Source organism: Phyllostomus hastatus, unplaced genomic scaffold, assembly GCF_019186645.2.
Source record: "Phyllostomus hastatus isolate PE091 unplaced genomic scaffold, TTU_PhHast_1.1 phas_contig_40, whole genome shotgun sequence".
Classification (NCBI taxonomy): Eukaryota; Metazoa; Chordata; class Mammalia; order Chiroptera; family Phyllostomidae; genus Phyllostomus; species Phyllostomus hastatus.
The window spans coordinates 41656154-41681898 of NW_025333872.1; the positions used below are offsets into that span (position 1 = coordinate 41656154).

The window sequence follows — 25745 nt, forward strand, 5'->3', positions numbered from 1 at the left end:
GGCAGCAGGAGAGAAATTTTGTGCTTTCCCGCCATTATCCGTTCACCAGCAACTGCAGCTTCTCTGCCTTTAAATGGCTTGTGTCCCAGCAGCGGGGGAGGGCTCTCACCTCCTGGGTGCCTGTTCTCACAGACAAGCAGCTGGGCTTGGGGCCCGACTATCTTCCCACATGTGGATTTCCCATTTCTCTTTAGTCAGTGTCATACCATCACTGGCAAAGGCCAGGCCCCAACTCATGGTAACAGGTTAATGAACTGCCTAAGTACAAGTTACATTTGCAGTTAACAGTTAGTAAGCCCATATTTGTCAGATGAAGTCTTTGTTATGTTTTTGAACAGCTCTGTACAGGGAAGTCTAACAGATTATAACTCAAAACTGTTTACATATAACCCAAAGTCATTTGATAATGATCAATATATAGATTATTATTAATCTGAACAAATATTCAAATGCTGAAGTGAAAAAGGTTTGCATAGAATTTTAAATATAAATGTTTAAACAATCTAGCACACTTGGAGACAATGTGGAAATTTTTAACAGGTGTAACGTGACAATCGAAAGACTTTTTGAAAAGCCAACACATCCTCTTTTCCTAAAATTTAAAATTCCCCACCCCAAGGAGCTACCAGCCACCTGGGTGGGCACAAATGCGGGACTTGCATGTCCTCTGATCGCTACACCTCTTAGGTGAATGTCCATTTTGATTAGTTCAACAACTAGCAATGGTTTGGTAATGAGTTGGCATTTTATTTTTTACTGTGACTAATCACAATCTAGATATGAATAGGACAGACTGACCCTCCCTGTGTCAAGGCCCGTGCACATTGCCTTCGACCCCCTGTTTGCATTCTATCTCATAATACGGTGTAGCTTAGTACATTACGGTGCAGTACAGTATAGATAGCATAGTATTTCCAATGACCCTAAAGACTAAGGTCATATGTGGCTGAGTTTTTACCAAGCCCAATCACTGATAAATAAAGAAGCTTTTTATTCCAGAACTCTTGCCTTATCTGGCCATAGGATATGAAGGCATTTTCTCTAGGCATGTTCAATAATAATAGTAATACTTATGTGTGTCTAGAGCCCTACAGTTTCAGAACAACTTTGACACACTGTATTTTTCAGACCATATGAAGCACCCAGGTTTTAGAGGAGGAAAATAGGGAAAAAAAATTTGAAGCAAAAAATGTGATAAAATATTTAATAACATAAATAACATAATATTTTACCAATGTAACTATAAACAGAACTCAAAGTAGCATTAGCAACCATTATTGCTCCCAAATTGGAGGGGGGGGGTGAGTCTTATAGTCCAAAAAATGTGGTACTTTATTTTATGTGACCCTTACAATAACTCTGGAAGGAAGGTGGGGTGAAGATTCTTTTATGCATTTTTACAGATGGGAAAACTGAGGCCCAGCATAAATGGCAGAGTTAGGCCTAAGAACCCAAGTCTTTCTGACCCTAGTCTTTGTCCAAAGACTTTCTGCCTTATGGGATCCTTTATGGAAGACGTTAGAACCTGCTCTAAAATGGATCACTCTCTGTTTGCACAAACTTCTCCCTTTTCTACACACAGCCCCCTTTCACCCCATTCTCGTCCTCCTAGCGGCCTGGACTCAGTCAAGGAAATAAAGGAAACTTCTCTCACCTTCTCCCGCAGCTTCCGTTCCTGCCGCTCCTGCACGGTGGTCAGGTAGTTGACGGCTGCGTACTCCAGCACTGAGAGGAACACGAACACAAAGCTGACCCAGAGGTAGATGTCCACGGCCTTGATGTAGGAGACGCGGGGCATGGAGGCGTTCACGCCCGTGATGATGGTGGACATGGTCAGCACCGTGTTGATACCTGCAACACCCAGCTTTTAGTTCAGCCGCTGGCGGGGTGCACAACTGCCTCCTCCGCATTTCACTACGTTACCACGTTACGTCCGCCATCTCTTGAATCAAACAAGAAATCCCCAGACGTGTTTCCACCTTGCAGAGGTGCAAGGGTCTGCCCCACAAGCAGCCAGACAGCACTCCCAGCCGGCCGGCTGCTTGCCCCCTTTCACTGTAAGCACTTGGGACACCGGGTTTCTAGGCAGTGGCTGACAAGAGCAGCAGGGCTTCCAAAAGGACCTGTTCAAGTGTGGGATCAACACAGACTGAAGGGCTCTGCTGGCGGCATGAGCACACTCTCCCTCATCTAATCCACATTTCCAAGTCCACGAAGACTGTGGAGATTCCTGAACATCTCTCATGCTAGCTCCCTTCACACTGACCTGCTGGTCAAACCCTCACATTTCTCAGGGCCCAAAACGATTTTGTCCAAATTTACAATAATTAATTGTAAACGTTCACTCTGGATTCAGTGTCCGCAAAGGACTAAAACCACAAGTCACCAGGGAGTACAGCCCTTTCCTTCCCAGAAATCACGTAACATGGGCCCTACCTCCAAACTCTTAGTCTGTCTAAACAAGGCCAACAAACACGGTTTTACATTTACAGAGTAAGTTTTTGGCATTTGTAAAATTGTCTTATACATCAAAGTACTGAGCTCTAACACTGACGGGAGTGGTGGTCTATACCCCAAATAGGCTCTATCTTTGTGAGATGGTTCAAATAGAGTTGATGTCATTTTAGCTCCCAATTGTCTTCTTAATGTAGCCCAGGAAACTGAGGGTAGTGTGGGAGTGGTGAAAACAAGAAACAGGGGGAATGTCTGTTCCTTAAGAACTCTGAATAATGGTTTTACTTTTTCTTTACACAGAGGTCAGTTAAAAAAAAAGAAAAACAAGCCACCCTACCACACCTTATCAAATGCTTTTACCCAGTGAAACTCGGGCAGGCACAGCTCTGCGGTCAATCCAGAAGGACACCCAAGACAGCATGACCATCAGGGTGGCAGGGAAATAAGTTTGGAGCAAGAAGAAGAAGATGTGACGACGCAACGTGAAGTTAATGTACAGACGGTTGTACCAGCCTGGGGGACACAAGGAAGAAGCCAGTGAGTTTCCACCTGAAAGGCAGCAGCAAACTGCTACCCCACGAGCCCTGCTTTCCCTGACATTGGTCTCCTCTTCAGCAGAAAGTTAAACACGAATGATCAATTGGCCTCATGTAATCTACTTCCTTTCTAAAATCTAAAACCTCTCTCCTGTGAATAAATATCTTGCCAGTACTTAGTACATTTACTGTTTTATTCAGTATTATCTAACATCTCTTCACAGCATTTTGGGAAAAGGTAGAAATAAATTGAGGTCTAGGCTAAGTTGTTTGGTTTGTTTGTTTTTGTGTTTTTTTTGCAAGCCACACCCACATTTCCTGAGTGACTGGACCTATTTTTTTGAAGCCAATACCACTGAGGCAGGAGCCAGGAGAACTGGGCCCTTGTCACTGTCCTTATTGTGAGACTGGTCAGCTCTGTCAATCTCCACATTCATCACAAGAAGAAATAGGCCATTCACATGACTCTGAAGTCTGACATCATTTCTTCTTCTGACACTCCATCCGCCATGTAGAAGTCACTCCACTGGTCTTACGCAAGTCACTTACCACGTGCTCATTCCTCAGGAAAAAAAATGAGGATATAGACATTATCTATTTCATTCAGGCAACTAGAGAATCACTGATTAATGGTTGTTTAAAAAAAGGATAGAAATGTTAAGGTTTCAAATGATCCACAATATTATTACCCAACCACTGGGACCAAGATGGTGTTAAGAACAGTGTAAATGTGTACAGTGAACTGAAGCTGTGTGCACACCCCACCCCGCTCCCATCTCAGCCCTGTCTTACTGGAAAACAACAGAACTCAGAGATGGTCCAGCTCTGTGCCTCAGAGCTGGGGGTACACACAATGGTTCACAACAAGACGATTTCAGGAATACAGAATACAGAATACAGAATACACAAAAGCAGGGACTTTTGTGTTTGTGTTCATTACCTTTATTATTAAAGTCATCTTCTATTTATGGCAAATGATACCAGTTTCCCATCAATGATAGTGATGTAAACTTCCTCGTCAAAATAAACTACAAATGGGGAGTTGACTTTTTTAAAAAATGAGTCCATGACAGCATAGTAGGTATGTGAGACAAACTTCATGATGGTGTTATGTAAATCGTTGAGATCTAGATTGAGTCTGATCCTTTTATACAGGACATGAGGAGACTCCCAGAGGCTTTTCTAAGACCTCGCCTGAGTCAAGATGAAGTCAGGCCAGAGCTCATGTCTCCAATACCCAGGCCAGGACTCCTCTTACATGATGCCCCTTCACTTCAGCAGTAGCCACTGAGAGCCTACCACGATAAAAAAAAATACTAGCTAACAGCAACAAAAAGATTTCCCAGGTGCAGCCAGAGATGAGAAACGTTGACTTAGAGCAGTGTTTCTCAAAGTGGTGTTTCTGGACCAGGTGCAAGAACATCCCTGGGAGCTAGGTAGAAATGCAAATTCTTGGGGCCCACACAGGGCCTACCAATGAGAAACTGTGGGGGGTAGGGCCTGGCAATCTGTGCACACCAGCTCTGAAGGACTTGTTAGAACAGATGGCTGGGCTCCACCTCCACAGTTCCAAGGTGATCCTGATGCTGCTGTTCAGAGCAGCATAGTTTGAGAACCACATTGGCTAAAAGCAGTGGTCTTTGAAATCTGATGTGCAGAAGAATCACATGTTAAACATGCAGATTCCTGGGCTCCACCACCTGAGGTTCTGACTCAGTAGCTGCAATGGTGCCCAGATATCTGTTTGTTGAACACACTCTTCTGGTTGTTGGGATGCAGGTAGACCTCAGAAATGCACCAGAGAAATGCTGCTGAGGTGACAAACACCATCTGGCTGAATTGGAAAGTTAGTACTGAGTCAGGTAACAGAAGGGTTGGGTCAATAGGAAAAGGCTGGAACAGTGGTAGGGTGTAGACAAGCTTGATGTGTGATTAGTGTGTAGCTTTGGGGGTTGTTTGAGTGAGGCAGGAGCTTTTAGTGCAGTGGATAAACAGAAAGTGTTCTTTAAATATGACAGAAACTATTTATCAGTTATTCATCCCATAGCCTTTGTCCAATCTCATCAGCTTAAATTGGTACCCATGAAGCAAATCACATTTTTTTCCTAGGTTTGCACAAGGCTTTTCTGAAAGGACTGAAAGCTGCTTTTATTCCATGAAAGGCTGCTCCATTATCTTTTCCCTCTGTCTAAGAAAACCAGGGAGAGTTGCCTTGGAAACACGAGGAGTGAACCAGAAGCTTTGAAAACGTACACTGCGTGTTCTACACAGAGCTCTCCTGGGTGAGCCCATAGCCCCTGAGGGATGGGATGATAAACCTGCTTGTCGGCGCATAGTAAATAACAGGAGCAGAAAGAAGTTGCAGTTTAATCTGGACTCCAGAAAGGCTCAAACAGGGAACAAAACAAACAACAAACAAGCTTGTTATCCCTACGTAGAAAACATCTAAGAGGAGTACACATAGTGACTATGGCAGTTTGCCTGGCCACTTACCAGCTATGAATGAGACTTCAACAAACCTTAATTCTTCCTCATCTCAGTTTTCTCATCTGTAAACTTGGGGTAATAACATCTACATCATAGGTTTGTTGGGTAGAAGTTAGTTCATTCATATAAAGTGCTCAAAACAATGGCACATGATAAAAGTTATGTAAGAAACTCTTTTTTAATTATATTTTATTGATTATGCTATTACAATTGTCCTGATTTTTCCCCCTTTACCCTCCTCCACCCAGTGCTCCACACTCCTTCAGACAATCCCCACAACTTGTTCATGCCCATGGGTCATGTGTATAAGTTCTTTGGCTACTCCATTTCCCATATTGTACTTTACATCATCACCATGGCTATTCTGTAACTACCCTCCCTCCATGGCTTGTAACCCACCCTCCCATCTTATAACCATCAAAACACTCTCTGTATCCATGATTCTGTCTCTGTTCTTCCTGTTTGCTTAGTTTGTTTTTTAGATTCAATTGTTGATAAATACATATTTTTGCCATTTTATTGTTCATTGTTTTGATGTTCTTTTTCTTACATGTCTCCCTTTAACATTTCATATAATAATGGTTTGGTGATAATGAATTCCTTTAGTTTTTTCTTGTCTGGAATGCTCTTTTTCTGCCCTTTGATCCTCAATGACAGCTTTGCTATGTAAAACAATTTTGGCTGTAGGTCCCTACTTTTCATGACTTTGAATATTTCTTGTCAATGCTTTCTAGCCTGCAAAGTTTCTTTTGAGAAATCAGCTGACATTCTTATGGAAACTTCCCTGTAAGTAACTAACTCATTTTTCTTGCTGCTTTTAAGATTCTCTCTTTATCTTTAACCTTTGGCATTTTAATTATGATGAGTCTGGGAGTATTCCTTTTTGTATCCATCTTGTTGGGATTCTCTGTACTTCCTGGGCTTGCATATCTATTTCCTTCACCAAATTAGGGAAGTTTTCTTTCATTATTTTTCTAAATAGATTTCCAGTTTCTTGCTCTTTCTCTTCTCCTTCTGGTACCCCATCATGGGAACATTAGACCTCTTGAAGTTGCACCAGAGGCTGCTTATACTATCCTCATTTGGGGGGATTATTTTTTCTTCTTGTTCTGGTTGGTTGTTTTTGGCTTCCTTATGTTCCAAATCATTGATTTGGTCCTTGGCTTCATCCACTCTACTGTTGTTTCCTTATAAATTGTTATTTCAATTAGAATGTCCTTCATATCTGATTGGATATTTCTTATGCTGTTGAGATCCTCACAAAGTTCCTTGAGCATCCTTATAACCAGTGTTTTGAACTTTCCATCTGATAGATTGCTTATCTCCATTTTGTTTAGCTCTTTTTCTGGAGTTTTGTTCTGTTCTGTCATTTGGGCCATGTTTCTTTGTCTCCTTGTTTTAGCAGTATCCCTGTGTTTGTTTCTATGTGTTAGGAAGACCTGCTTTGACTCTGTGTCTTGGTAGTATGGCCTAATGCAGTAGGTGTCACATAGGGTCCAGTGGCACAGCTTCCTCTATCACCCAAGCTGGGTACTCAAGGTGTACCCTCCATATAGCCTGAGTACATCCTCCTCTTGTAGTTTTGCCTTGATTGCCATTGGCAGGTCAATGGGAGGGATCTACCCAGGCCAATCAGCTACAAGGACTCACTGTTACTACTGACCACCAACCTCTGCCCCCCATGGAGGATCAGCTGTGCAGGGGCACAGTAGTGGTGCTCTAACATGGTCTGTAGCTGCCCACTAGGCATGAAGGCTTTGGGGTTTCCTGGGTGGTGCAGGGCAAGGTCAGCACCCCCATCTGTGTTTTGCCTGGGATCACCCTGCCTGAGCTATAAAGCAATCTGAGATGGCTGCTACTTGTGCTGGGCTTGGAGATTCCCAGGTGAAGCCAAACTATGAATCTAGGCTGGCTGTTGCTGGTGCTGGGCCTGGAGTTCCCTGGGGCTGGCTGTTACTTGTTTGAGAAGATTTAGGAAGTTGTGAAGCATAAGCCAAGAGCAGTCATTCATATGGAAAAGCAGCTTCAGTAGACCTGTTAACAGGGTAGGGCAGAGTCCCTGGGGACCTCCAATGTGGGGCAAAAAGTGTCAGCCAGGCTGATGAAGTCTCAGATATGGCACTAGCTTGCCGGCTTTGTGGCTTTGTGGCTTTGTAGGGGGAGGGTTCAGAATAGGGACAATGGCCTCTGCTCACCTTGATGCCAGACACTTCAGTTTCTCCCTGTGTGCCACTGGTGCCTTTCAAGCTGCTACTCTGGTGTTGGAGCTCAGAGAGAGTGAGTCTGAGTATGTGAGTCCATGTGTGTGGGTTCTTTAAGAGGAATTGCTTTGGGCTCTGACAGTTTCTTCTACTGACTCAATCCCTACTGGTTTTTGCAGCCAGAAGTTGTGGAACTTGTCTTTCTGGCACTGGAACCCTGGGCTGGGGGGTCTGGTATGGGGCTGGAGCTCCTCACTCCCAAGATATCCCTCCCGAATTTTTATCTACCACACAAGGGTGCAGGGCCAGGCCATTTCACATCTGCACCCCTCCTACCAATCTGGATGGATGTTGGGAACCGCCCTGACTGGTATCAGAAACTGAGACCCCCGCCTAGGCTAAGGCTAAGGGAACGCCCTTGGAACCGTGAGCCGGCAAGGAGACAAAAGCTTATCTTCCTGGCAGTAATGCTGTTTCTGCTGCCGAACCCCCAAAAAGCTTGGTCGGTTAGCCAAAGACGGGTAAGATTCCCCACGGGGGAACAACCCAAGCCAGGCACGATCACTTTGGGAGGCCCCCCAAAAGAAGGACTTGGGGGGGGCTGCAGCAAAAGGGGGTGATGGACCCTCACTCCTCGGCTTTGACAAAGTCTGAGTTCTCAGCGTCCGGAAGAAAATCTCCTTATCTCTCGGTGGCCTTAGTTCCCGTGCTCCACCTAAGCCTGAAACAATGACGGGGAAATACAGCTCGGTACTGGGAAGTGCGGATTTCCCGGGGTGATCAGGCCTAAGAAAGAACATGTAAATTACTGTGAAACCTTCTTTGTTTAAGAATGCTCTCAGTTGAATGAGGAGGGTCTTAGGAGGAAGCTAGTTTGTTCCTCAGCCTTACAGCTCTTTGACCCCCCAACTCAATAGACCGGCAGAGTTCTTTGTTACTTTCCCCTAATGAGTACTGTACTTTGCCTGAATTATTATGCAAAATGAGCCTAATAAAAGCAGGTATGGACGGTAAATCAGCACGCTCCCCACTAGGGGGGTTGGCCATTCTGTCCCTACTTCCCCACAGAAACTGGTTTGTCTCTGTGCATGTGTGTTTTTTCTCGCGTATTGTCGAGCCATCCACAGTGTGCCGTGGTCACTGCTAGCCGGTGACCCACGCGCAACAGATGGATGTGGTTTTTTTAATTCTGTAGTTGTCAGACTTCCACTCAATTTGATTTATGATGGTTCTAGGTGATGATTGTTCTATATTTTAGTTGTAACTTTGATGTGGTTGTACAAAGAGGTGAGTTATGTCTGCCTATGTCACCATCTTGATCAGAAGTCCCCAAGAAACTCTTAATAATGGTTTTAGAAAGAGAATTTATTTGAACTTTCCAAGAATAGATGAGAGAAGAGAATTGTGTGGAAATACATATCAGAATGAAAGAGAAGAGAGGGATGAGGTTGAGTACTCTAGGCATAAAGCGAAGCAGGCTTGGGCTGTCTCACCACCAATATAACTTAGGCTGGACTAGCTTTTTTCCAGTTTTTGATATTGTGAACAGAGGGGTGTGGATGAGGGCAAGTGAATGAGGAGATGGTGACCATGCAGGGGCAGACAGTAGCACAAAATCTTTCCATGGGAGGACCTGGGCTTCTCAGCACTGGGACAAAGGGTAATGAAGTGAGAAGTCATCCAGGGTCCCACTGCTACTGCAGAGGCTGAATTGTGTCCCCTAGAAAAATATGTTGAAGTCCTAACTCTCAATACCTGTGATCAGGGCTTGATTTTGAAATAGGGTCTTTGCACATGTAATCAAGGTAAGAGGAGGCCGTAAGATTGGATTAGATGGACCATAATCCAATGACTGATGCCTTTGGAGAAGAGGGAAATTTGGACATAGATACACAAAGACAACACCATGTGAAGATACACAGACATAGAAAGAAGGTGTGTGACCAGGGACATAGACTGGAGTGATGCAGCAACCACTAGTACTAATAAGAGGCAAGGAAGGAGTCTTCCCTAGAGCCTTCAGAAGGAGCAAGCACCCAGTTTGTGGTATTTAGTTATGATAGTCCTGAGAGATTAATACAAGAATGAATGGTGAGATTAGAGAAGAGCTGACAAATGCATTCTCTTGAAACCAAACATGGCCCAGGATGCATGAAGATGTTACACTGGCATTAAAAATGCACCTATAGATCTAAATATATTTATAAATACATTGCCTTGGAAAGCTACCTGTCCATATCATTAAGTCAAATGAATCAGCTTACAGATCAGCATGTAAAATATACCCCTACTTTCAGGAAATTACATAATCAAGGTAAGATGTCTGCAAGGGTGTTTGTTAAATTGCTAGGAATGATTACATCTGGCAGTGGGATTTCAGAGGGCAGCAACTTTTTTACTCTCTGCTTTTAAGTGCTGTTTCTGTTTTGGAGAACTATGAATTATTTTAATAAGAAGAATGTATTTTCCTTAGGAGGATAAAGGTTAAAGCTGAAGAAAAATTCTACTGTTTTCTTTCCTATTTGAATCAGAATGCATAAAAATTAGCTACCAGGCCACTTTGTAAAGTATATGATTGTCTAACCACTATGCTGTACACCTGACAACTAACACAGAATAATATTGAATGTAAACTGTGATTGAAAACAAATTTTAAAAAGAAACACACACACACACAAAGTTAGCTACCGGTGCTGCTGTAGAAGGCCAGTCTGGACGTGGTGTGAAATTTCTGAATTAGAAACTGAGACAAGGAGATCTTCTCATCTGTTTTCAGGGATTCGTCCCCATTCTTCCAATAGAGCATCAGATCTTCATCTGTATATGCATCTTTGGGGAGACAAAAATAAGTTAATTTGACTCTTTTGCTTCTGAGGCAGGGTGAGGCAACAGGGAAATTCTGCACCAACCCAAGAGTAAACAGCTCTTAATATTGGCAGGCAGCACTCAGTCTCGTGGTTACTAAATGGCACAGATATTGGAGAGGGAGCAGGGCAAAGATTTGTCTTTAAGCATACTGATACTCACAGCTTTCCAGCTCCAAAGAACAGGTCTGGGAGTCCAAGGGAAAGTGGGTGAAGTCCATGTTGCACATGGCAGTGACCGTAATCCTAGAAAATGCACACACATTGGCTCCTGCAGCGTGTTATTGGCTTCTACGCCTGCTCCGAGTAAGGAGAATATGGACCCAAACAGAGCAGCTGCCTCCTCATGTCTATTTCAGAAGTTTGGAAACCTAGGTATCTAAGTTACAGAACCTTAACTTTTGTCTTTCTGTAGGAGATACTATGGTGTTCTGCCCATATCCTAGCTACTGAGGGTGCTGGCTGCTAATGGCTCACATCCGCACACTTCTCTCATCATTGCTCTCCACCATCCTCCCCCTGAGATACCTGGAAGATTATGCCCCCTCCCTGTGCCCCACCCAAGGTATTAGCATCTAATTTGGGTGAACTGTACCAGCAGGCCAAGGAGATGTGAATAAGACTGTCTACTCATCCTAGTTAGCCCAGAAGCCAACCTGCAACAACATTCAAGAAACAGTACCTCTTTTTAAGAAATCTGTATTACCAGTAAACTATCATTTACAAACTCTCAGGGGTGGAAGTTACCTAGAAGATTATTGCCTCCCTCAATTCATTCAGGCCCATCTAGTCTCCTAACCCAGGCTCGAGATCCCTAACAACAGGGAAGTCACCAGCTCCCAGGGTGGCCATTTCAACTTAGAGAGTTCCCATAGGCATCAGAAGGCTTGTACCACCCCATGTGGCCCACAGACTCAACCACAAGGACAAATTCTTCAGGGCCAAAGAGGCTAAGCACACCTATCAGGACGGCACTGGGCGAAGAAACCATAGGCCCAAGGGCAGTTACCTCATGCTGTAGAGCACATGCCCATCTGGGAACACCCTCAGCATGATGTTATCCGTGGTGGTGTCGTGGGTGAATGACCTTTTGGAGTGAACAAAGAAGATGTCGGGGACCCAGATCTTCTTTATCAGGCGGCCATCAAAGGTCATGCTTTTGTTGCTGGTGCTGGAGAAGGACAGCCTCTCATCCTTCCAGTAGTGCCGCAGGTACAGGGTCATGGTGAAGTCCTGTGGGAGAAATGTCTCAGAGAGCTTCCTTCCTTACAGAATTTCAGTCTGAAAACTCTCACCTCCCGATCTCCTCCAAGTGTGGTTCATCTGACCACTCACATCATTTGTGGAGTGTGTTCAAAGTGTAAAGTGCTGGGCCTTTCTCCCAGAGACTGAATCAGAAAGCATAGGGCAGGGCCCAGGGATCTGCACTGAACCAACTCCCCAAATTATTTTTACCCATGAAGCTTCAGAATTCTTGCTTTAGCTCTGGCTTGGCCCACCCAGCACAGCCTGTACTGAGGCAGCCCCACTAGCCCCTGCCTCTCACAGAAGCTTAGCCTCGAGACCCCCACACTCCGGACTGCCCCACCAAGGGCACTGCATACCATGTCCACCTCCGAGATGCTGTCCAGGCTCTCCACCTGCACATCCACACCCACGGGGATGGCAGGGCCTGCAGAAGAGCAAAGACAGCTGGTTAAGGCACATTGCTCTCCACCACCAGGATGGGAGACAGCCCCTGCCCCCTTCCCAGGGGAGCTTGACTGGAACAGGGGTGGGGCAGTGGTTTCAATTCTATGAACATTTTCTTGCTACTTCCTGACATGTTGGGTACCTGAGTTTTCTCCACGAGGGCAGAGACCGTGTCTGCCTCATGCGCCTTTCCTGGGTGCAGGCAGATGATGTTTATCCATGCTTGTCGCATGAGTCAAAGATCTGGATTGCTACCTTCTAATCCCAGGACCATCTCTACAGGCTAGAGCTACTAATGTTGCTCCAAAGCACCTCCTGTGACACCTAAAATGAGGCCCAAGAGCGTCTGCTGTGGGGGTGGGGTGTCTGCATGGCCAGGGTAGGGTCCATTCAGTCATTCAAACTCTACCTGCAGAGTACCTAACAAAGAGCTGGGGTCCTGCCCTCTGGAAGCCTCTGACATGGTGGGAGATGAGATCTTCTCTGTGCACAGTTAGATCGCAGTGAAAGATGACACCGTACGAGGTTTTGAAACCCTTTCAGGACATGGCAGAGAGAAGCACGAAAACACACAGCACAGAAGCTCGGTGCTCAGTTGCATCCGGCCTGTGACAAGGTTTCTAAAACTGTATTTATCTGTGGGTTCCTGTTCTAGTTCTCAGTCTGAGTGATGGTTACATTGGTAAATTCGCTTAGTGGGCTATACAATTATAATCTGTGCACTTTTTGTATGTATACAAAAAGTGTATGTATACACTTTTTGTATGTATATTATGCTTCCGTGGTTTTTTTTAGATTTTAATACTTTTTAAAACCTTAGAATAGGAAAAACCAAAAACCAGTGTCTGTAAAGCATGTTAATGAATGCTGTTACACTCACAGGCACACAAAGGTGTCTGAGAGAGTCAGGTGGCAGCTGGACTGGCTCTCCCAGAGAGAGGACAATGTCCTGGGTCCCCTGAGCCTTAGGCGGGGAGTGCAGCAGCACCAGGATATCCTGACACAGTGGCCTGAGTGGGGAGAGCCTTGGGGTGGCAGGGGGAGTCTGGTCCTTGGGAATGGGAAGGACTGGGAAGGACCACGGCTTTGGCAGAGGGCAGAGAAGGAGGATCAGAGATCCTGCCACAGAGTAGGACCCAGAAGCCTCAATCTTGTTTCAGCACAGACTCGGGCACAGGGAGTCCTCGTGGAGGTGGCCCAGGGCATGGGATGGGCTCACAGACACCTCCCAAACCTCCCCCATAGGCTTGCTAATACTTTCAATCCCACCATTAAAGATTTGGGGTTTGGGCTGAGCTCAGTAGAATGGAATTTTCTGGGCTCTTCAACATAAAACAAATAAAGAAATACTTTATCTTTTTACTTTTACTTTTCTCCTCTCTGAAAAATCAAGGTGTAAGCTGATCCGTTTGATTTCCTGTTTCTCAGCTGAGGGCCTGTGAGAAATCCCTGCTCTAACAGCCATGTTCTCTTCTTATTCCAGGCTCCAGAGGTGCTTGGAAGGTGCCAGAAGTGGCACTCTCAGTTTGGGGAGGAGCACCCCTCCTTAGGGCTGCTAGTCTGCTGTTCTCTCCTGACGGCGGCCTGGCAACACGAGGTGGGGGGTCTGCCCACAGCCTGCCTGGGGCCTCTCCCACTGCCCAAACCCCTGCACCCTCGCACAGGGCTCTGTGCTCCCAGCAGCGCCAGCGAGGAAGTGGGGCTGGTTGATTCCCCGTAGTCTGGACCCTTGGTTAGCCTGACGTGTTAAAACAGCCCAGAGTTTGAGCCCTCAAGCCCTGGTGGTGCTGCTTCTCCTGGAAGGTGTGCTCTACTCAACTCACCCACTGTGGGAACAGCCACGTCCAGTGTTTCAGGAGCCAAAGGGAAGAAACAATATAGCCATCACCCTCTCTCTCTGGACTCACTTCCCATGGCCTGGTTTCCAGATAATGCTCACAGTGTTTACCAGGAGCTGGTTTTGGCAAAGGACATTTTATAGATAAAATATATCAGCTTGCTTGATACCTGGTACTGTGTCTCTCCGTTCTCAGGGCCTGCCTTGCCCTCCACAGCTCCAGCTGCCCTTCTAGGGTAAATTTGATAGAGCCTGGGAGGGTGGTGTCAGTGCTCTGGAGGCATGGCCATGTGGGAGTTCAGGTCAAGTTCACAGGGAACAATCTGTGGGTTCAGGAGCCTCAAGTTTGAACAGAACCAACCAACAGCCCTGCCCTCCTTGGTCTCAGCCGAATGGAGTTGACCTTTGCCTTGACCTGCCCACAGCAAGGGCTAACACTCCCAGGCTCTCCTGAACTCTCCATTTTGTGGCCCTTCCCAATCTGGTTTTGGGAGAAATTCTTCCCAATTACTGATCTTTCTACCCTTTCCGTGAACAGTTTTATGTCTGGAACAGAACTGAGTCTTATCAGGGGTTACAAAGAAAACAGTCTAGTTGAACTAACGAGGTGCTCACGTCTTGGCTCCTCAACATCACTGCGGGTTTCTCTGCTTTGAGAGAGGGAGCCCGTGAGCCAACCGGAAGTCCCTGGTGGGATGTCAGGCCGTGCGGCCAGGGAGGTGACAGAGTCGAGGCAGCATAAGGGAAACGCACGTTTAGTCTCAGGCTTTGAGTGGCTCCTGGCCTTTCTGCGGTTAGTTATTTCCCCTCATGTGGTCCTGGAAAGCACATGTGAGGGATTTATTCATTTTTGAAATAAAGATGCATGTCATTCTTCCCCACTGGCACTTCAAGAACAAGTGAGATAGAATTTTCAGACAGACTGAAACTGAGAGAACTTGCCAGTGAGCGTCCTGCCCGGGATGAAGGTGTGTTATCAGCAGGAGGAATGTGATCCCAGAAGGAGAGCCGGATGTGCAAGAGCGAATGAAGACCAACGAAAATGCCAAATATACGCATAATTCTGAGTGAGCACTGACTACATAAAATAATGCTAGTAATGTATTGGGGGGTTCAAAAAACAAAAACACACAACAAAAATAACATTTAAGTAGGGAGGGGTATAACTGGAGTAAAAGTGTTCTGAGGCCTTTGCCACTGTTTGGGAGAATAGTAAAAGCAGCTAATTAGCAAATTAGTGTGATTCATATTGTTTCCTGGAGAATGACCGAAAAATAGTAAGAATATGTAATTTCAAAACTAAAATAGAAAAGACAAAATAAGAATAAGCAAAAATAATCAATCCAAAAGGAAGCAACAATGGGGAAAAAAGAAAAAAATATAGAATAGGTTGGACATAAAAAGAATATGGTAGGATGATAGATTTAAAACCACTATATACATCATTCATTAAAGGTAAATAGACTAAATGCTCCAATCAACAAACAGATATTGTCTGACTTGATATTTCAGAAATGATGAAAGTTTAAGCACTTTGTTTTCAACAGAAATATTAGTGTAGATGACTTAGCTCAAGTGGGAAATTGCCACACACTAAGGACAGGGCACTAGGCAGTGGGGCAGGGCTGCTGTTGGATGCTAACTTCTATTAGGAACCGCCCTGCCTCGTATCAGAAGCTGTAACCCCCACCAAGGCTAAGGCTGAGGGAACGACCTTGGACCATAAGCCACCAAGGAGACAAAAGCTTATCTCTGTGGCAGGAGTGCTGCTTCTGCTCCTTTTACTTTACCCTGCCTGGCCCCCAATGCTTGGTCGGTTAGCCAATGATGGGTAAGATTCCACAAGGGGGGGATGATCTAAGACAGGCACAATCACATGAGAGGCCCCCAAGGAAGGACTTTGGGGGCTACAGCAAAAGGGGGTGATGGGCCCTCGTCCCTCGGCTTTGACATAGCCTGAGTCCTCATTGTCTGCGAGAAAATCTCCTAATCTCTTGGCTGCCTTACTTCCCTTGCTCCACCTAAGCCTGAAACAATGATGGAGGGTGGTGCAGCCCTGTGCTAGAAAGGGCAGGCTCCCTGGGTGATCAGGCCTAAGAAAGAATATGTAAAATCCTGTGAAACCTGCTTTATTTAGAATGCTCTCAGTTGAATGATATGGGTCCAGGGAAGAAGTAAGTTTGTTTCTCAGAGTTTTACAGCTCTTCAGCTATCTGACCCTGGCTCAAAATAGGCCCTCAGAGTTCCTTGTTATTTGATCCTTACTTCCTGGCAATGAATAATGAGCTTTACCTGCATTCTTATGCAAACGAACCCAATAAAAAGCCTGTTCCGGGGCAGGAGAATGAGGCCTCTCCCTTAGGGGCGCTCTCCCCTAGGGAGGGTGGCCATGGCACTCCCCACAAAAGAGAGTGGTCGTTCTGTCCCTATTCCCCCACAGAACCTGGTTGTCTCTGTGTATGTTTTTCTCATGTTTCGACGAGTCATCCACAGCGTTCTGTGGTCACTGCCAGTCAGTGGCCGTGACAAACTTCGACTGGTTTTATACCAGTGAAGAGCTCTCTCAGACTTTAACAAGAGTTAAACAATTAGAGTTGGGGTCAAAGATGGGGCTCGAGAGGGAGACTGAGAGTTGTCATCAGGGAGAGCTGGTTGTAGAAGGGGCTGAGTGTGTGCAGCGGGGAGAAGGGACCCAAAGACCAGAGAAAGAGCCAGGGAAGAGCTACATCATTCATGGAGACCACAGAGGGAGGGAGCTGCTGGAGGAGAGTGGCGGTTGGAGAGAGGTCAGGGAGGCAGAGGCCCAGGAACAGGCTCCTGGACCCAGCAGGTGCAGCGGGTGGGAGTCAGTGAAATGTAGGAAGCGGAGACAGCTGGTAGAGGTGGGAGCAAAGAATTTGATAGCAAAAGGAAAATGGACACCAGGCATGGGACATTGTAAAATCTTACTTCGGGAAGTCATCCAGTGGTTGTCCACCTTTGTGAACCGGCATCAAAGTAGGGCTTGTGAGAACCCAGTTGCCCGGGCCTCGGCCCAGAGTCTGGCACAGGAGGCCTGGGGTGGGACCGGAGAACTGCACAAGTGCCCGCTGATGCTCGAAGAAGCACATGAGCCAAGGTCCCTGCCTCCTCTGCTAGCTCAGCAGTTTGTTGCTTAAATTTATCACAGAAAAGGTTCTCCTGTGTTCTAGAAATTGATATGGGGAAGGCATCACAGGTGCAGCCAGGGCCCCTGGTCACAGGCAGGGTCCCATCCCCTGACTCACTTAATGTCAGCCCGCCCAGCACTGACCTCTGGGTTTGCCTCTCCAGACCCACTCGCCCCTCCACCCACTCCTTCCTGGGGAGTGGACCTCTGTGGGCAGGTCCAACATTTGCAGGTTCATCCCAGCCAAGAGTAAAACTGGAGGCTAAGAAACTTCAAATAGCACATATTTTATCCTACTTCTTTGACAAATACACCTTCATATCAACCCAGAAGGCCACGTCCAACTTCAGAATTCAGAGACCTCAGAGTTCTGGGCCGGCGCGTGGCAGGGTGGGGAGAATGAGCCCTCTTCTGAGCCGTCTTTCCTCCTTTCCCACCCACAGCTGCACCCTGCACAGAGTGCCTCTTGCACATGTGGACACCCCACCGACATATCTGAGCTCCATCTAACCCGCTTCTGATGACAGCCACCCTCAGGCACCGCTCATGACCAGGCGTGCTCACCCTTTCCAGTGAGCTCCTCTCTCCCAGGCTTGTCTTCCTTTTTCTGTCCACTGGGGTCACCCTGCACATCTTCCTAGACTCATTGTGTCACCTCCTGGATGAAGGTTTCACTGATTCTCTCTCTGGCAGAACTGACCACTCTCTCAGTTCCCTGACTCCATCAATAGGGGTGTCCTACTTTGCTCTGTGACATTTGATTGCACTTAATCATTTATCTGTTTCCCCAGTAGACTCCCTGAAAACAATCTATTGTTTCAGGCAAAGTAATTGGATGTAAAGGACTCCCATAGCATGGAGAAACTTCGATGGGCAGCCTCTCGCACACCCCCTACTGGGGTGTGCCCGCAACCCAGGTATGTGCCCTGACTAGGAATCGAACCCAGAGACCTTTCGGTTTGCAGGCTGGGTCTCAACCCACTGCCAGGACACAATTTGACATCTTGATATGAGGATTTCAGTAACATTGGTCTCCCCACCTAGAGCGTAAAAACTGCAAGAACTGTGACTGTCTTGTTCAACACGGAGTTCCCAGTTGTCACAGACCCTGACACACAGTCAAGAAAACACAAGGGGTCGGGGGAAGAGGGCAGTGGGGAGTCAGTGTTTAGTGGGTTCAGAGTTTCACTCTGGGAAGACGAGAACGTTCTAGAGAGGGAGGGTGGGGACGGTTGTACGACAGTGTGAATGCAACAGTGTGAATGCACATGTCACTTAATGCCACTGAGCATTAAAAATGGTTAAAATGGTAAATGTTATGTAATGTATAGTTTACCACAGTTTTTTAAAAATTAAATTTAAATGTTAAAAAAATCAGCATTACAATATTTCTCTTAACAAATGGAGGAGAAACCGTGGGCCTCTGGAGGCCTGTTTAACAGGGACACCACCGAATCAGGCAGCTGGGAGTTTAGACAAGGTATTTGTTTTTTGGGCTGGTCCCTGGGATTATTAGGAAGCTACTATCTTTTTAATCTTTTCTCTCTCCACACTGAAAAGGTCATCTAAGGGGTATCAAGTCTTAGATAAATTTCTCTCTATCGATTACTTTTAAAAATCAACCCACAAGAAAGTCTCTTTTAGAGAATTGAATAGGAAGAAAAGACAGAAATGAGAAGAAACACCCCACAACTTTGGTGGGACATCTTTGTTCAAATGACCTGCTTGGTGTGCGTGACTGCTCCGGGAAGGCAGGTGTTATGCTGGCTTCAGGGCAGGTTGGGCCCAGGCTCTGCCTCTTAACTGGGGCCATGCACAGGGCCATCCCCAAGGAAGGAGGGCCTTCTGTTATTTGCAGAGTCATCTATGTTCTGTCTGGCAGCCTTCCCCTCCTCAGAGACCCACCTGTCCCCTGGCCAGTGCCTCTGCCCAGGAATGAGGTGCATCCACAGGGAAGGCTTCAGGGATCTAAGCCACCTCCACACGATCCCAGGGATTAAAGTTTGTAACAGCAGCAGGAACTGCAGGCGATGAGAAGCCCCACCCGCCATGGCCCCATCCTGCCTGCTGGCTGGGACTCCAGAAGTCGCAGAACTACTTATTTATAGGCTTGTGGGGGAGTGGAGCTGACACCTCATTGTGTGCTCTCCTTCCTCTCTTCTTGCCAAGTGACATCTGGACATCCAGGAAAGCCTTACAGGGGATATAAGGTGCCCAGAGGACCGACTGCCCTGGAAGAAGGGAGGCGTGGCCCCCACTGTACGCTTTGGTGACTCAGGTCATGACAGCTGCTGTGTAAGAGCCTCAGGTCTTATGGCACCTGCTGGAGGTGACGCCTTCTTCCTCTGCAGCTTCCAGCAAAGTCAGGGCCTTCCTTCCCCAGCCTCAGAAGCTTCCTCAGTCAGGCAGGGAAGTAGTCTGACATCCCACACTCCAGTGGTCCCCACTAATGGGCCCAGTGGTTTCAGGGATTGGAGCACAGGAAGTCCAATTTGCTCCTCAAACACCACTCGAGGAAGGAACACCCTGACGAGGGTTGCAGCCCATTGGATAATTCTCTTCAGAGCTGGGTTTGCTGGGAACCTGGCCGGCTTCACCTGCCATCCCTGAGAACTGGCTGCTGGATCTGCTGACTTTTTCCCAGAGGAGGGGGCATTTTTATCAGACTTCCAGTCGCAGCAGCTCACATCTCAGAAAAAACAAGTTCTGCCCCCAGCTTTTCTGTGGCTATCACTTAACCCTCTTCTGAAAACTGGTGATTTACAGAATTGCTCAGGTGACGAGGTGATTGCTCAGGTTCCTGCCAGCAACAACAGCCTCCGATAGGAAGTTACAACACATTGTTCAGAATATCACCCACACACCTGCCCCACAAACTCGTGCACTCAGCCGGGGCCATGCTACGACTTCCTGTGGGCCCCTAGGTGGTTTTGCCTTCACCGGCCCCTCCTCCATAAAAACATATTAAAAACCATATTTTACAACTGTATCGGTATAGAGATGAATATATTAAAAAACAATTTCTCTACCAAAAATTTCTCTTTTTATTCTGATTTTAAAATAAATTAAAATATTTTCCGGGGGCCCAAGATCATCGTTTGTGAGCCCTCAGATGCTATGGCTTTTCTGCCCAGTGGATGTGCCAGCCCAGCACTGAGGGACGTACTGGTGGAGGAGACAAGGAAGAGACCAGGCTAGGAGGGAGGTCTAGCCTGAGCAGCAGTGTGGCCTGGGTCAGTCACTTCACCTCTCTGTGCCTCAGTTTCCCCATCCAGGGATAATTACAGTAGTTACTTCACAGAGCAGTTGTGAGGACTAAAATAAGATTGTATGTGTAAATACTGCCATTCAAATGGTGCCTAGCACAGAGACAAATCACTAAAAAGTGTTGGTTGTCATCAATACTATTGTTTATTATGTTCTAGCCACCTAGGTGGCCCTTCCTGACGCTCTACAAGGAGGGCAAGGTGAAGTTTCCTGCTGACGGGGACATCTGGCTTGGACCTCCTGGAGCCAATCAGCTATTTTAGAACTGCTTGTTCAAGAAAACTTTACTTTGATAAAATTCCTTGGCAACATTACTCATGGCAGGCGCCCAGGGAACCAGGACACCCAGAGAGACAGGCGGCCTCCTGACTGAACCAGCCAGCGGTGAGCAGCGCTCCCCGGCAGGAAGGCCAGGCACCGGCTGAGATCTGCTGCCAAGTTTTCTCCTTTGCTCCGCAGGTGTCAGAGCCCAGGGAATTGAGTGGGAGGCTCAGGGGCCTTCTAAAATGCAGAGGCCTTTGGGTAAATTAATGTCTTGATCCCTTAACAGACACACGAAAGGAATGCCTGAAAGCTGGGTGTTTCTAAGGGGATGTGCTAGGGGCTCTACATACGTTGTCTGGTTTAATGCCGGCACCCACCCCCTTTCACCAACCACCAAGCAGAGGCTCAGAGAGGGCCGCTGAGTTGCCCAGAGGTCCCCCCTACTCCTTTCTGCTGCCCCAGGAGAATGCTGGGACCTAAGTGAGGATCCAGAGCAAAAATAGGGGGAAATGGAAGCCAGCCTGCCTGGGTCTGTCTTGGCCAGGGTCTATCAGCCGAAATGCTCCAGGCTTCTGATTGATTCCCCACACGCACAAGGTGGGTGTTGGTTCGTACTGCATGCATGCTGCTGTCCTCACCCCATTCCCTGCCTCTGCACAGAGCAGCCGGCTGGCTTCTTCCCACTCTCCTGTGGCACTTCTCCAGTTCCTGAAAGGCACAGCCACTGGCCACACCACTCCTCCCTGACCCCAAAATCAGGGAAGCTCCATAGGGACAAGTTTGTGGAGGGGTTTTGTAATGGGGCTTTTGCTAAATTGTTGTTATTGAATGAAAAGCAGGGGCCCCCTCAAAACCCAAGTTTTCCAGTTAGGCACAGGGTACATGAGCCAGGGAGCCATTTGGGGTCCAGACTCCTGGCCAGCTCTTAATTTTTTTAGGAAAGGAAAGCTGACAGTAACAGGGCCTGTCCTTTCTGAATGTACATCAGCTCCTCTTCAGTCAACGGCCCTCTCCGCTCACTTGCTTCCTTCCCACTCTGTTGTCCTCGGGAAAATGAGTGACTCTGGAAGCCTTTGGTCGGGCTTATCCGACTGTGAGAGGGAAAGTACCTGAGAGAACGGACTGAGCAGCAGCAGGCGGCCCCGGGGACAAGGCCCCACCAGCCCAAGGGAGGGACGCGATCCTACCTCCGAAGGCAGGCCTCATGGTGAAGTCGTGGTCCTCCACTCTGAGAAGTGGCTGAGGTTTTCCTCTCCGGATTTTGGTCATGTCAACGAGGTTCTTCTTATCAAGGCGACTGCAAAGACAGGCAAGAGATGTTTTTCCACAGCCATCCAAGGCACTGAGTGAGATTATTTGGGGAGATTACTTCTTTCCGGAACTACCATTAAGCACCTTTTCTCCATCAGGTTCAAAATCACACCACCCTACCCCACCCCCACCCCCACCCCCTGCCCCCAGGCCCTCACGGCAGGCTGAGGGTTGAGCAGACCCTTCCAGAGCCTTCCTAAAGCCAATGCCTCCCCGCAGAGCACCATTCTACCCTGACATGTCAAAAGTTATGATTAGAAGACAGTAGTTGGGTTGAATGGTGGAGGAATTAAAATGTGGGGGTGGGGGGGTTTGAACATTTTTCTTACGTTGTTATAATATTGGTTTTATGATCAATAAAAATCTGAGATGAACACAGTTAAAGTTTTAAAATGTTGGTTTTGTCCTAGTCAGACCTGATGCTGACATCAGTCCAGTTGGCAGCTGTCTGCAGAGTCTAACCCCTTCAATCCATAGCCCACCCGGACGAGGGCCAAGCTGTAAACAGAGTTTCTCCTGCCACCCAGGTAGAAGATAGAGCCGGAGGAGCCTGGTTCACTCTGCTTCCTCTGACCCAGATGACAAAGGATTCATTCTCTCTTCTCCCTCACTCACACTCACTCTGTCCAGACATTTTTTCTCACCATCATCACATAACTCTAAAGCAGTAAAATCCAAAATGTCCTAGAGCAAGATCCTACTGACAGGACTATCACTGAAAGAGAAAAAGAGGGGAGGAAGAAACAGAGGGAGAGGAAGGGAGGGAAGGAGGGAGGGAGGGAGGGAGGAAGGGAAGAAGGAAGGAAGGAAGGAAGGAAGGAAGGAAGGAAGGAAGGAAGGAAGGAAGGAAGGAAGGGGGAAGGAAGGAAGGAAAGGTCATTTGGACATTTGGATGTGAGATCTAATTTTTGACAGAATAAAATAAGCAACTTTATCAGAAATCAGTGTTATATAATGTTTGTTAAATGTAGGTTATTTAAGGTTTTGATAGTAAATGAAGAGATTTTGTTTTCAGTGTTTGTTGATCATTTACATATACCTCTTTTTTACTTAGTGTTCTTATCATATTTCATTCATTTTTTAAGAAAATATAAGCATACCTCCTGCATGAACTTGGTAAGAGGGAAGTGACACATTCCCTCTCCTGAGGTCCCGTTCTTTGAGACATCTTGCTCTGAAATCCTTCTTACCTTTCATTTGCTACTAGCTCTGCCCTGACAGTATTGTTTGATGGAAAGTCTAAAGCTATACTGATTAATAAAGTAGCCATTAGCTACATGTGGCTGCTTAAGTTAATTAAAATAAAATTAATGTTCACTTCCTCAGTTACACCAGCAATACTTATGGGCTCAATAACCACATGTGGCTGGTGGCTGTTATATTCAATGGTGCAGATATATACCATATCCACACCTGCAAAGAGTTTGAGTATTCGGTGCTGGTCTAGAGGTGGGCCTACCCCCCATCCCCCTCCTTTCCCACCCAAGAAGCAGACTCACCTTTAAGATGGGTCTTCCCATTCTATAGCTCTACTCTCAGAGCCTCCTGGTCCAGCTTGAGACCTCCCAGTCATTCTCCCCCACTTTCCCTGAGGGCTCTGCCACTCCATTCAGTTCACCACCCCCCCTAACCTTAAGGATGCCAACATCCATCTGGACAGCAATCCTACTCTCTGGTCATACAATCCCTCAATTCCTGGACTCAAATTCATTTGCTGAACACATTTCTATGGGGCACCTACTTTGTCCAGATGCTCTTCAGGTCATGAGGAGAACATATATATTCACTGCCTTCACAGGGCTGATGACTTTGTTGGGGAGATAAATAATAACATGTAGACAGATAAATAATGTAACTTCAGGAAGTGCTGAATGCCACAAAAATATAATAAAGCAGGGTAAGGAATAAGAGAGTGATGGGTTGGGGTGGAGGTTGGTCAGGGAAGCCTTCTCGGACCTGCAGGGGACGGAGGAGGGAGCAAACCTAGAGCAGATCTGAAGTGCATTCTGAGAGGGGACAGCATATGCAAATGTTTGGAGGTGGGTCTGGCTTGTGTTCGAAATAGTAAGAAAACCAGTGGGCTGGAGGACAGCAGGGAGATCCTTCTTGAAGAAAGGAGGTGGGAGACAAGGCCAGGGACCAGATCGTAAGACCCTCATGCGTGCGATCCTGAGTGGGGAGACCCATGGACATTCTGTGCAGGAGAGGCGGAAGGTCTGGTTTAGGACCTGATGAGATCACCTGGCTCCCATGTAGAGGAGACTGTAGGAGGACAGTGTGGAAACGGGAGGCCATTAGAAAACTTGCTGAGGCTACATGGTGCCTGGACAAGGGTTGGGGGAGTGTAGAGAAGTGGTACAATCTGAGGGAGGTGCAAAGGTCTGGCTGATGGATTGGGAAGGGGTATGAGGGAAAAAGAGCAGCAAGAGTGACCCAGGTTTACAACTTGGACACCTGGGTAAATGATGGGGACATTCCTGGAGATGGTAAAAACTGGCACATTTGTGGAGATGGATGTGCATCTAATTCTTCTGGGCCATCTGATTTCAAGATGCCTGTGAGACATCCAGGGAGAAGGTGAAGAGGGAGAGCAGACAACTCAGAAATTTCCACCTCCCTCAGCCTTGCAGGTTCTGGGGGTAACTGGGAGCCAAGTGCTTGACCATCCTTCTCCCAGAGCCTTTCAAACTTGGCCCTCAAACACCCTCACCCCAGCTTCCTCAGCACCTTCCTTTTCCACAGCTCATTCTCGTCAGCATTCAGACTGGATTCAAGTTTCTCCCACCTTGAACCAAACTAAACGAAAAATTTGTCAAGATTCCATATCCTCTTCACACAAAATTTATTGGAAAGTGGCAGCAGTACAGGTGTGGTGTTATATTCTTCTTTCAACATTTCCTTTTTAAAAAGAAGTCTTCCCCTTCCCAATAAATAAATAATTCTCGCCATGACTGGTGTGGCTCAGTTGGCTGGGCAGTGTCCCACAAACTAAAAGGCCACCGGTTCAATTCTGGGTCAGGGCACATGCCTGGGTTGCAGGAGTTGGGGAGGTCCCCAGTCTGGGAGCATATGAGAGGCAACAGGTCAATATTTTTCTCACATTGATGTTTCCCTACCTCTCTTTCTCCCTCTCCTCTCCTCTCTAAATATAAATAAATAAAATATTTTAAAAATAATAATAATAAATTTCCCAAAGAGAAGAAGTCTCAGAGTTCCACATGCTCCTGCCACTTCCTCACTCCCAAGCACTTCTTGCCTCTCTTGTGCCGGAGCCTGAGGCCCTGCAGGTGCTCTTGCTGAGGGCAGGCTTCCCCGGACAGGAAAGGCAGGGCACTCGGTTTCCTCCTACGTCTCTGACAGTTCCTTCTCAGTCTCCACTGCAGCCACCTCCTTATCCTATCCCTTAAGTGCCAGTGTTCCCAAGGTATTTGTCCCAGCTGACTTCTCTCTCTCCACACTCTCCTTGGCAGGCTGGTGTATGTTAGTAGCTTCAGTTGTCATTAGCATCCTGATGAGTTCTAAATCTATGCCCCCCTGCCCTAGAACTTCACATCTGACTGCCAGCGTATCCCCAGGTGAGTATCCTATAGGCATTTAAACTCCACACACCCATACTTTGGTTTGGGGCACACGGAGTGTGAGGTGCTAACTGAAGGGTGAGTGAATGGACATTAGATGAAATGG

At 46.9% G+C, this 25745-nt stretch overlaps 1 protein-coding gene across 1 annotated transcript in view; it reads right to left on the minus strand.

Moving 5' to 3' along the window:
• Nucleotides 1-25745, minus strand: part of GABRR2 (gamma-aminobutyric acid type A receptor subunit rho2) — a 35338-nt gene that overhangs the window by 4990 nt on the left and 4603 nt on the right. Inside the window, exons 2-8 of the mRNA XM_045843281.1 lie at nt 21938-22047; nt 12147-12214; nt 11552-11775; nt 10706-10788; nt 10367-10507; nt 2815-2967; nt 1655-1851 (exon numbers count right to left, since the gene is read on the minus strand). Of these exons, the coding sequence (XP_045699237.1) occupies nt 1655-1851; nt 2815-2967; nt 10367-10507; nt 10706-10788; nt 11552-11775; nt 12147-12214; nt 21938-22047 (976 nt within the window). The remainder of the gene's footprint in view (nt 1-1654; nt 1852-2814; nt 2968-10366; nt 10508-10705; nt 10789-11551; nt 11776-12146; nt 12215-21937; nt 22048-25745) is intronic.